The sequence below is a fragment of the Salmo salar genome, chromosome 01, assembly GCF_965601325.2.
Source record: "Salmo salar chromosome 01, fSalSal1, whole genome shotgun sequence".
Lineage (NCBI taxonomy): Eukaryota > Metazoa > Chordata > Actinopteri > Salmoniformes > Salmonidae > Salmo > Salmo salar.
Genome location: NC_138291.1, coordinates 160,124,933 through 160,137,284, shown reverse-complemented (window position 1 = coordinate 160,137,284; position 12,352 = coordinate 160,124,933). Strand labels below are relative to the sequence as shown.

At 45.7% G+C, this 12,352-nt stretch overlaps 1 protein-coding gene across 2 annotated transcripts; it reads left to right on the top strand.

Moving 5' to 3' along the window:
• The first annotated feature begins 2,893 nt into the window (after positions 1-2,893).
• wdr41 (WD repeat domain 41) lies at positions 2,894-12,314 on the top strand. 2 transcript variants are annotated; one of them, XM_014138264.3, is made up of 14 exons: positions 2,894-3,113; positions 3,261-3,335; positions 3,602-3,717; positions 4,715-4,763; positions 5,017-5,145; positions 5,237-5,299; positions 8,399-8,510; positions 8,772-8,834; positions 8,956-9,060; positions 9,974-10,158; positions 10,317-10,438; positions 10,625-10,710; positions 11,543-11,676; positions 11,777-12,314. In XM_014138264.3, the coding sequence occupies exons 2-14, from the start codon at positions 3,288-3,290 to the stop codon at positions 11,915-11,917; spliced, it is 1,353 nt and encodes a 450-aa protein (XP_013993739.1). In that variant the 5' UTR covers positions 2,894-3,113; positions 3,261-3,287; the 3' UTR covers positions 11,918-12,314. The 2 variants fall into 2 exon arrangements, with proteins under 2 accessions (XP_013993739.1, XP_082811698.1); XM_082955572.1 differs by lacking the exon at positions 2,894-3,113 and having other exon boundaries at positions 3,255-3,335; positions 4,247-4,763.
• Positions 12,315-12,352: the final 38 nt, after the last annotated feature.

The following is a 12,352-nucleotide window of genomic DNA, read 5'->3' as shown; positions in this document are numbered from 1 at the left end:
TGGGGAGTGGGGGAGGTAGACGGGGAGAGGGGGAGGTAGACAGGGAGAGGGGGAGGTAGACGGGGAGAGGGGGAGGTAGATAGGGAGAGGTAGACAGGGAGAGGGGGAGGTAGATAGGGAGAGGGGGAGGTAGATAGGGAGAGGGAGAGGTAGATAGGGAGAGGGGGAGGTAGATAGGGAGAGGGGGAGGTAGATAGGGAGAGGGGGAGGGGGAGGTAGATAGGGAGAGGGGGAGGTAGACAGGGAGAGGGGGAGGGGGAGGTAGATAGGGAGAGGGGGAGGTAGACAGGGAGAGGGGGAGGGGGAGGTAGATAGGGAGAGGGAGAGGGGGAGGTAGACAGGGAGAGGGAGAGGTAGATAGGGAGAGGGGGAGGTAGACAGGGAGAGGGGGAGGTAGATAGGGAGAGGGAGAGGTAGACAGGGAGAGGGGGAGGTAGATAGGGAGAGGGGGAGGTAGACAGGGAGAGGGGGAGGTAGATAGGGAGAGGGGGAGGTAGATAGGGAGAGGGGGAGATAGACAGGGAGAGGGGGAGGTAGATAGGGAGAGGGGGAGGTAGACAGGGAGAGGGGGAGGTAGATAGGGAGAGGGGGAGGTAGACAGGGAGAGGGGGAGGTAGATAGGGAGAGGGGGAGGTAGATAGGGAGAGGGGGAGGTAGACAGGGAGAGGGAGAGATGAGGAAAGAGGGAGAGGGGGAGGTAGATAGGGAGAGGGGGAGGTAGATAGGGAGAGGGAGAGATGAGGAAAGAGGGAGAGGGGGAGGTAAACAGGGAGAGGGAGAGATGAGGAAAGAGGGAGAGGGGGAGGTAGATAGGGAGAGGGGGAGGTAAACAGGGAGAGGGAGAGATGAGGAAAGAGGGAGAGGGGGAGGTAGATAGGGAGAGGGGGAGGTAAACAGGGAGAGGGAGAGATGAGGAAAGAGGGAGAGGGGGAGGTAGATAGGGAGAGGGGGAGGTAAACAGGGAGAGGGAGAGATGAGGAAAGAGGGAGAGGGGGAGGTAGATAGGGAGAGGGGGAGGTAGACAGGGAGAGGGAGAGATGAGGAAAGAGGGAGAGGGGGAGGTAGATAGGGAGAGGGGGATGTAGATAGGGAGAGGGAGAGATGAGGAAAGAGGGAGAGGGGGAGGTAGACAGGGAGAGGGAGAGATGAGGAAAGAGGGATTGGGGGAGGTAGATAGGGAGAGGGGGAGGTAGATAGGGAGAGGGAGAGATGAGGAAAGAGGGAGAGGGGGAGGTAGATAGGGAGAGGGGGAGGTAGACAGGGAGAGGGAGAGATGAGGAAAGAGGGAGAGGGGGAGGTAGACAGGGAGAGGGGGAGGTAGATAGGGAGAGGGAGAGATGAGGAAAGAGGGAGAGGGGGAGGTAGATAGGGAGAGGGGGAGGTAGAAAGGGAGAGGGGGAGGTAAACAGGGAGAGGGAGAGATGAGGAAAGAGGGAGAGGGGGAGGTAGATAGGGAGAGGGGGAGGTAGACAGGGAGAGGGGGAGGTAGATAGGGAGAGGGGGAGGTAGACAGGGAGAGGGGGGGGTAGATAGGGAGAGGGGGAGGTAGATAGGGAGAGGGGGAGGTAGACAGGGAGAGGGGGAGGTAGATAGGGAGAGGGGGAGGTAGATAGGGAGAGGGAGAGATGAGGAAAGAGGGAGAGGGGAAGGTAGATAGGGAGAGGGGGAGGTAGACAGGGAGAGGGAGAGATGAGGAAAGAGGGAGAGGGGGAGGTAGATAGGGAGAGGGGGAGGTAAACAGGGAGAGGGAGAGATGAGGAAAGAGGGAGAGGGGAAGGTAGATAGGGAGAGGGGGAGGTAGACAGGGAGAGGGAGAGATGAGGAAAGAGGGAGAGGGGGAGGTAGATAGGGAGAGGGGGAGGTAGACAGGGAGAGGGAGAGATGAGGAAAGAGGGAGAGGGGGAGGTAGATAGGGAGAGGGGGAGGTAGACAGGGAGAGGGAGAGATGAGGAAAGAGGGAGAGGGGGAGGTAGATAGGGAGAGGGGGAGGTAGACAGGGAGAGGGAGAGATGAGGAAAGAGGGAGAGGGGGAGGTAGATAGGGAGAGGGGGAGGTAGACACAGCAGAGCCAGCAGTCACAGAGGGAGAGATGAGGAAAGAGGGAGAAGGTAGAGAGTGTATAAAGAGGTAGATAGAGGGTAGACGTGGAGGAGAGGGACAGGGGGGGATTTGGGCCAGTGGTTGTCATGCTATGGTAATCTACAAATATTACTGAGTCACATAAACACTATCACAGAGAAAATAATAAGAGTCTAATAGTGCAGTCTTTGACAGTGTTGTTTTAGTTCAATGTCCAGAGAGGCACAATATTTTGAATGAGATGAATAAACACATTCTGTGTTTTCTATTTCAAGACAGATTTACCTGTCTAAACACTGCATGAGTAAATAGCAAGGCAAACATGTTGGTTCAGCCATAATTCCCCAACGCTTTCAGTATCTGTTTCCACTGAAGGATGTGCTTCTCTCCAGAGCTCGAGTTGTTGTGCACTGCCATCTAGTTGTCACAGATGAATGTGTAATTACAAGGTAACAAACAGACTCGCTATATGGTGCATATACATGTTATAAAATGTTATTTCATTTTTTAAATTCCTCCCATATCGATTATTTTACAGCGTGGAAAGGGTCGAGAAAATGAATTATGTATATCTCTGCACAAATTATTGTAATAATTATGGCCAGTACAAGACCACATTTGCTTAGAGATACCGTAGAGAATGGTTGTTAACCAGGTAACTATAGCATTAACATCACACAAAACAGTTAGCCAGCTATTACCTCGACAGACCCCTGTCGGTAATAAGGAAAAGGAACAGGCAGAACAATAATATCAGTTTGTCGACAGGTCTTTGCGAAGTTGCGTTTCCGTTTTTCACGTTTTCATTAATGTGTCCATTCTGCGCTTCCGTAGTTAGCTACTGTCACATGAATGTTTTGTTGTGAAAGCTCAGCTTGACAGTTTCATGTCAAATTTCACGGGTCTTGGTTTGCCAGCTGGATCTCAAGTGGCAGATTTCCCTACTAAATAACAACGAGATATCCCCGACAGCTATTTTAAAGGCGTCAAGACGACCGTGATCTGGGAACGTCTCACGCCAAATGATTGTTAAGGCAAGATATAATCACATTCTCTGCTTGCTAACCTGAATTAGCTTGTCAGAATTGTTTACACGCAGGGGTCAGCTGTTTGTCATCAACAACAGAAATTGCATATTGTGCCATGGTGCAACTTCTGACATGTCTTCTCCTTGTCATCAGAATCTCCTGCATAGCCATTAGCCAGTCATGCTGCGATGGATACTCGGTGGTCGGGAAGCACAGGGCTCTGTCGAGGTAATAGCTGGCTAACTGTTTTGTGTGATGTTAATGCTATAGTTACCTGGTTAACAACCATTCTCTACGGTATCTCTAAGCAAATGTGGTCTTGTACTGGCCATAATTCGTACAATAATTTGTGCAGAGATATACAGCATTCATTTTCTCGACCCTTTCCACACTTTTCTCACTATAACTTACCTTCTCTTATGTGATTGAATTCACTGAGTGGCTTTTCAACCTGCTGTCTCTCCTCGTCTCATTTTTATCCCTTATGTGTGCAGAAAAACCCTGTGCTATTCATTGGGGAGGAACAGCCCAAAAACTGGTTCACTGAACTGCAGGTGCTAAAAGGACATTTTGACATTGTTCGATTTCTGGTGCAGATTGATGACTTCAGGTAAGCACCTCTCTTCTCTCTCTCTCTCTGCCTCTGCTCTCTACCATCTGCTGGACTCTATCTCTCAGTGTGATTGACAGCTGATCCTCTCCAAAGCAAACTTACAGAGCGTGACAAGAGCTTAATCATCACCACTGCTGGACTGTGTGTGTGTTTGATCTTCTCCTCAACAAATCTTTACTGGGTTGTGTGTATTTTATACTGTATGTGTGCGGTTACTCTATAGTTTACCCCTTTTCTTAACCCCCGCCTCCTACACACCTGCTACCCCACCTGCTCTTCCACCCCCCACTGACCACTGAATACATAGTTAACAGCCTTCACAGGTAATGCATTGCTTGGTGGAAGCATGCTGCGTGCTACTATGGTACAGTGGGTTTGCATAAGTGGTCTCATAAGTGCTTTCTAGCTGATCTGAGCGGGGTGTGTGTGTGTGTGTGTGTGTGTGTGGAGTTGGGTGGGTCCGGCAGAGCTTCACGCCTCGTCTACCCCAGTAATGACCCCCTCCTCTGGGCCTCGTCCTCTCCAGACAGGCCAGCAGCCCGAGGGCAGGGGCCGGAACATTCTCACCAGATTGCTTTTCAAGTCCCAAAATGTATCCTTTTCCAGCCCTCGTTTGCTGGAAAGACAGTTCCTTTTCTCTTCTTTCTTCTATCTCATCCTTTACTCTTTCTGATCCTCTCATCCTGTAGGTTGGTTGTAGATGGGTAGGGGTCAGAGGTCAGGGGAAGGAGCTAAGCCTGAGGACAGGTGTTTTTAAGATCCCAGGGGAGTTAGTGGATATTGTGAACAGTAGCTTACTCTCTGTTTCACTGAAACACATCCTTCTGGTTCAGTCATTTGGAGTTGATACATGTTTCTTCTCATTTATAACTGAAGAGTATTAGGTAATTATCACCATCATGCTTTGTTTTTAGCTGTGCTTTTAGGTGAATAGCAGGACTGTAAGCAGGACCAGTGTTTTGTCATGTCATAAGTAGACATTGTTGTCTCCCAGGTTTGCGTCGGCAGGAGACGATGGTCTGGTGTTGGTGTGGAACGTTGAGGTGAGCCAATTGTCTGGGAGGGGGGATCGAGGGGGGATGTAGGAACATATAAACATCCAACGGCTTTGACCAATAACTGGGTAGACTATTTAAAATGATAAAGCAAGAATAAAGGATAGTAGTGTTTTAGTAACACCAATAGGTGGCAGTGTTGTGAATATATTTTGAATAATACGAATTGTCGTGTGTGTGTGTGTGTGTGTGTGTGTGTGTGTGTGTGTGTGTGTGTGTGTGTGTGTGTGTGTTTTCTCAGACAGGAGAGAGGCTGCTGGAACTAAGGGGTCACTCCCAGCAGATAACGGCCATGACAGCCTACACACACACCAGTGGAGAGAACACACACACCTCCCTCATCACAGCTTCCTCGGACCGCACCCTCAGTGTATCCTTACACACACACACACACACACACACACACACACACACAGACACGTAAAACCCTGTTGTTGTGTTTCCTGAGTGTTGTGGTTCAGCTGTGGGACCCAGAGACAGGTAACAGGGTTCAGACCGTCTCAGACCTCCAGTCCTCTGTCAAGGTATGTTCATCTGCTTTTCATCTGTTGGCAACACTTCATTTTACCCAACTGTTTCCACTTTAAAGAATGCAACTCGTTACCATATGTTACCTAGTGCTGTGTGCTTTTCAAGTTTCAAGTTTTTGTCATGTGCACAGGTACAGTGAAATGCCTTTCTTGCTTGCTCTTTCGCAACAATGCAGTAGGAGATATTAATAGTACTATAAAACAGTCAAGTAGAACTAAAATACACAAGAAATAGAAATAAGAAGAACATGGAAAGTAAGCAAGCTATATACAGGGTCAGTTCCAGGGTCAGTGCCAATACCATATTTCCAATGTGCAGGGATCCTGGAGTGATAGAGGCAGATTTGTATAAGGGTAAGGTAACTAGGCATCAGGATATATGATAAACAGAGTAGCAGCAGTGTATATGATGATTGCATATGAGTGTGTGTGTGAGCAAATGAAGTGTGTGAGTGTGTAGAATGTACATAGAGAAAGTGCAAAAAAAAAATCAAAGGTCAATGTAGATAGTCCGTGCAGCCATTTTGTTAGCTGTTAAGCACTCTTATGGCTTGGGGATAGAAGCTATCTTTGTTACCGAGTCCCAATGAAAGTCATTTTTTATTTTACCTTTATTTAACTAGGCAAGTCAGTTAAGAACAAATTCTTATTTTCAATGACGGCCTAGGAACAGTGGGTTAACTGCCTTGTTCAGGGGCAGAACGAAAGATTTTTACTTTGTCAACTCGGGGATTTGATCTTGCAACCTTTCGGTTACTAGTCCAACGCTCTAACCACTAGGCTACCCGCCACCCCGCGTAATGTCTTATGTAATTACCTTTAACATGTAGTGTCTAAAATATCTGGTCATTTTAGTCATTTCAAAAGAAAGTGATTAACGTTTTGTTGCTCAAATATTTTTTATTGAACACATACAAGAAAGAAAATAAGATATATAGAACAAGTAAACAGAAAGCAGAGGTCAGATGCCACCCCCCATAATTTGGTAGAGGGAACTTCCTTCCTTTTCCAAAACAACACAATATTTTTTTGTTGCCGAAATGTGACTAAGAGATGAGTTGTTTTGGGGGCTTGGTTAATCTGTTTAGGGTTTCTGACACTCCCAGGATGATCAGAAGTGGGTCTGAGTCAATTAAAGTCTCCAGAACCTCAGAGAGGATCCTAAAAATTCCACACCAATAACCATGCAGGTTAGAGCATAGGGCACAGCAGTGGAGTAGTGTACCCTCCGCAGCATGACATTTATCACACAGGGGAGGTACCAGGAAATATCCTATGCAGTTTGGTTTTGGAATAGTGTAATCTGTGTACTACCTTGAATTGTATGAGACGATGTCTGGAGTTAATGGAGCAGGTGTGGATATACTCCCAGCTATCTTCCCAGTCTGCCACAGAAATATCAGTCCCTAGTTCTTCCTCCCATTTTGCCTTAATGGCATCTGTAGAAGGTGTGCTAACAGATTGAAAAGCGCCATATAGACGAGATACCAGTTTGTCTGAGGTGGGACACATTTTCATGGATCCGTCAAACGTGGAAGGTTTAGCATTTCCAAATGTAGGAAGATGTTTTCTAACAAAGTCTCTAATCTGTAGGTATCTGAAAAAGTGACTTCTGGGAAGATTATTGGTTTCCCTCAGCAAATCAAAGGAGGCAAAGGTCCCTTCTATATAAAAATCCTCTATGGTATCGATCCCTAGCTCTCCCCATCGCTCAAAGGTGTTATCAAGGTTAGAGGGGACAAAGGACGCATTCTTCGCAGTAGGGAGCAGAATGATATTGGTATAAGGTCAAAATGGAACTTAGTTTGCTTCAGATACGGACTGTGCTATGTACAATAGGATTGTTACCATAAAGTGACATCTCCAAATTGACAGGATACAAAATCACAGCGTCAATAGAAAAAGGGCGGCTATCCTCACGCTCCATACTAAGCCAGCTGCGTCATCCAGACAAAACATAAGAGCACAGAGGTTAGCGGACCAATAGTAAAATATAACATTTGGGGTAGACAATCCTTCCATCTTGGACTTCCAGAGGTGTTTTTACCACTCCTGTGTGTTTTATAATCCCAGATGAATGGATTGATAATTGAGTCCAGTTGTTTATGAAAGGATTTAGGTATGAATACCGGGATGTTCTGGAATAGGTAAAGCAGTTGCTGGAGGAAGACCATTTTAATGGAATTCATTATTCCGAGCAGGGAAATTGGAAGAGTTCTCCAAAATTGTACGTTTGCAGTTGTCTAAAAAAACCACTATTTTGCTAAAAAAATATATTTTTGTACCCTTAAGTGTGTACGTTGCTGTATTTATATGTGGAATATTATTTTTCAACAAGAGAAGTTCATGAAGTGTGCGTCTTTAAATGTTCATTTGGGAGGGGGTTGCTAGGGGCAACAGTGCTGTTCCATATCTTTCCCTCACCTGTTTTCACCATCTCGCATACTGTTTCTATATATACAGTCAGTTCAGGTTATATTTAGACATACTGTGCATGTTTTTTTATGTCTGTGAACTCCAGTATTAATTCAAATATTTTCAATTTATTTTGTATTTTATTTCACCTTTATTTAACCAGGTAGGCCAGTTGAGAACAAATTCTCATTTACAACTGTGACCTGGCCAAGATAAAGCAAAGCAGTGTGACACAAACAACAACACAGAGTTACACATGGAATAAACAAACGTACAGTCAATAACACAATAGAAAAAAGTAAGTCTATATACAGTGTGTGCAAATGGCGTGAGGAGGTAAGGCAATAAATAGGCCGTAGTAGAGAAGTAATTACAATTTAGCAAATGAACACTGGAGTGATAGATGTGCAGATGATGATGTGCAAGAAGAAATACTGGTGTGCAAAAGAGCAAAAAGTAAAAACAATATGGGGATGAGGTAGGTAGATTGGATGGGCTACTTAGGTAAAAGGTGACTGGGGGTGGGGGTGGGGTTTATGCAACAATGGTAGAATGGTAATTAGTCTCCATAGGTTGATAATGACTGATACCCTTCTCCAAGTGATTCTGTTGTTTAGGTGGAGATATAAGTGTGGGTGGGTGGGTACGTGTGTACTCTTATCGTTCTATCTCTGTTAGTGTCTGCTGGTGTTGGAGCGGTTGTGTGTGTGGGTGTCGGGAGGAAATGAGTTGTGTGTGTGGAACAGAGACTTCCAGCTGCAGTGTCAGAGCCAGCACCACGACGACACAGGTAATAACACAGAGATCATGTTAGGATACATTCATTCATAATGCACTATTCACACATTAGCCTCATGGTACACACAGAGAAACCAGGATTACGGTTCAGTTGCCACAAAAGGGAGCAACCATTTTTAAAGGAAGGGAGTATTGTCTGATCTTGTCCATTTAGCACCACTTTTTGATAAAAGGCTTACTGTCGTTTGTGCTTATTCATGTATTTTTATCTCATATATGAAGGGATTCAATGTTAGTCTTGTGTTGTCTCAAGGAATCAGTGCCATGGTGGAGTTGCCTAAGAACTGTATAGCAGCAGCTATGGACAAAGAGATAGGTGAGTAGTCCTAGTAACCATTAGTTACCATGGTTGTGGTCCTGTATTCTTTATGAACCTTTGCGTTGTCCATGTATCTGTTTTGAACTAAGGTAAACACCCTCTCCCTCCCTCTGTGTAGTGATTTTCAGGCTGACCATGTCCACAGGGTCCCAGTTGTCTGTTGCAGAGGTCAGACGTCTATCTGACCACCAGGACAGCATCCACGCTCTCATCAACATCAATGGTCAGCCTTTATCTCTTCATCATCTCACATTTACCTTTGACATGTTAGTCATTAAGCAGATGCTCTTACCCAGAGCCCCTTAGTGCAATCATCTTAAGATAGCAAGGTGAGACAACCAAGTGTCACTGTCGTAGTAAGTACATTTTCCTCAATAAAGAAGTTATATGCATATGACCTAGCAGGTCTGATAGAGAGAGCACTTTGCTGATGTCAAATACACTGAGTGGACAAAACAGTAAGGACACCTTCCTAATATTGAGTTGCACCCCGCTCCCTCCCTCATGCCTTCAGAACAACCTCAATTCATCGGGGTATGACCTCTACAAAGTGTCAAAAGTGTTCCACAGGTATGTTGGCCAAATTTGGCTCCAAAACTTCCAACAGTTGTGTCAAGTTGGCTGGATGTCCTTTGGGTGGAGGACCATTCTTGATACACACATGAAACTGTTGAGCGTGACAAATACAGCAGCGTTGCAGTTCTTGACACACTCAGTGGTGTTCTTGGCATCTACCACCATACCCTGTTCAAAGGCACTTAAATATTTTGTCTTGGTCATTCACCCTCTGAATGGCACACATGCACAATCCATGTCTCAAGGCTTAGAAATCCTTCTTTAACCTGTCTCCTCCCCTTCATCTACACTGATTGAAGAGACATCAATAAGGGATCATAGCTTTCGCCTGGATTCACCTGGTCAGTCTACAGTATGTCTTGGAAAGAGCAGGTGTCCTTAATGCTTTGTACACTCTGTGTATATTTCAGGTTGACTTGGTTTAACTTAAAGTGAAGCTAAACCTTGACCGGGCAGTCTGGGATTTGAATTTCTGAGGTTCTACTTCACAAATTCTAACTCTATGGTATCTTCCTCCTTCCCCTCTTCCTCCTACTCCTCCTCTACCTCTTCCTTTTCAGATGGCCTGTTTGCCAGTGGGTCCCATGTGGGCGAGTTGATCCTGTGGGACGCTGTTGATTGGACGATTATGGCCTATGAGCACATCCTGTGGGAGGAGTCTCAGACCGACACCCAGGCTGAGATCCGATTGGCCGCTCCGAAACCCAGTGAGATGTCCATCCAACAGCTGACATCCGATGGAGAGGTGAGTACCCAAAGTGTTTTGACATGGTGAGATTATTTTAGCTTGAAAGTCAGTGTTGTTAATCAAGTCAAGTCAACTGGTATTTAAAGTGCATTATCACAAGGTCTCAATACACTACAAATGAATTATGTAATCTTTTATCATCTCTTTCTCCCTAGCTGATGGTGGCTGCAGTGGGCAGTGGTCTGTACGTGTACAGCATCATCACTAAGAGTGTTGTGGCCTACAGGAAGACAGCCCACGACTCCAATGTTCTACACACCATGCTGCTGCCTGATGGGTAATCAAATCACACCTGCTCTTATTAAGAGACCCACTGTTTGCTGTTCCCAAGCTCTTTATCTCAGCCACAACAATGTTATCAAACATAATGGTCTTTATCAGGTTTCACACGTTACCTGTGTTGTTCTCTTCTGCAAGGTACTGCAGTGTTTTTAGAGATTTCTTATATTGTGTGGTGTTGCAGGGGGCTGATGTCGTGCTCCGAGGATGGCAGTGTGAGGATTTGGGAGATGCAGGACCTCCTGTTACCTGCAGAACCAGCCTCTGCAGGTGAGTCATATATATACACACACACACACACACACACACACACACACACACACACACACACACACACAGACCCAGAGGAGTCAGTGTAGTGGTGGGATCAGAGGAGAGCTTGGCTAGACAGACTATGGCAGTGATGTCACTAGCCTAGGCTAGCGTCTATACTAATCCTACACAGCTGCCTTTGAAGTGGATTGGAGCGCTCCTCTGAGTCTGAGCTGTGGTCCTTTCTCTCTTTCCCTCTCTCTGTCTCTTTATTTTTTTTCTCTCTCTCGTTCTGTTCATCCATCACTTCACCACAGCTCAGAGCTCAGAGTCTGTCAGTGTGATGCCTCCTTCTTGAAGAACTGCCATCAGTCAGCGAACACACACACACACACACACACACACACACACACACACACACACACACACACACACACACACACACACACACACACACACACACACACTCAGCCAAATCACATTTCCTGAGTTGGTTTTTCTTTTTGCACTTCCACTATAATTTATAAGGAAGGGAAAATATCATTTTGGTCTTTTGGGATTTGTATTGCCTTTTTATTGTCCATATTAAGATAAATGTTTTCATGTGAAAAAATGTGACAAGCCCCTAGGGGCAGGCAGTCTACAGTCACGTCTTATTGGATGGTTGTGGAATGTTTCTCATCCCAGAGCTGTGCCCACTGCTTGACGTCTCGTGGTGATGACGTCGTGGCTGATAGAGTCCATGTGCCAAACCTGTCTGGGTGCCGAGTCCATCTGAAAAGTCACAGCATCAGCTTTCTATTAAAATGTCTCTCTGTCCCTCTCTTCTCTCTCTCTCTCCATCCTCCAGGGTTCTTTGGGATGTGGACTTTCGGCAGGTCCAATAAGCAGGCGGGGCCTCCGGTGAAGAAGGTTCTTGAACTCCCCAGTCTCAGAACATTGGAACTGACGGGCGACCTGATTGGACACTCAGGGGCCGTGCAGGTATGATGTCACGTAATAATCAACGGACAACATTTAGACAAAATATCCTATTTATTTATACATGTTACCATTTCTGTGTTTTTGCTTGCGTGTCCTCCAGATGTTTGTGAGTTTTGGGGAGAAGGGTCTGGTAACATGTTCTACAGACCATCTGCTGATTGCATGGAAGAACAGAGAGAGAGAGTCTCACCTCCGCAGTCTCGCCCTCTTCAGGAAACTGGAGGAGAACGGAGGGCTCTGACCCCCCCCCCCACCACCTGTCAGTCACTAACACAATTATTTATGATTTTACAGAACTCTTTCTACTGGAAGGTTTTAAAGAGGGGTGGAATGTATTTGTTCCCAGGTGTTGTTATTTCACTGTCTCTGAGGTTCATGGATGTGTCTATGTATATGTAAAATGTGATGATTTCTTTAACATGTTTGTTGGTTTAGTGATTTTACAACGTGTGAAATTCTGTGTGTTTCAAGTCTTCAATTTTAATCTGATGTTCTTATATATGCCTGTCTTCAAGTTGGTCACACATTTATTTGCCAAATGTCTGTATGGTTATTTGAACTATTTTTACCCCACAATTGCTTGTTTTTTAAAGCCTAAAAATAATGTCACAAATTAAAGGTACAACTGGTCACAAACACCATATTGCAGGATATGTATATTTTAAAAATGTTTGTT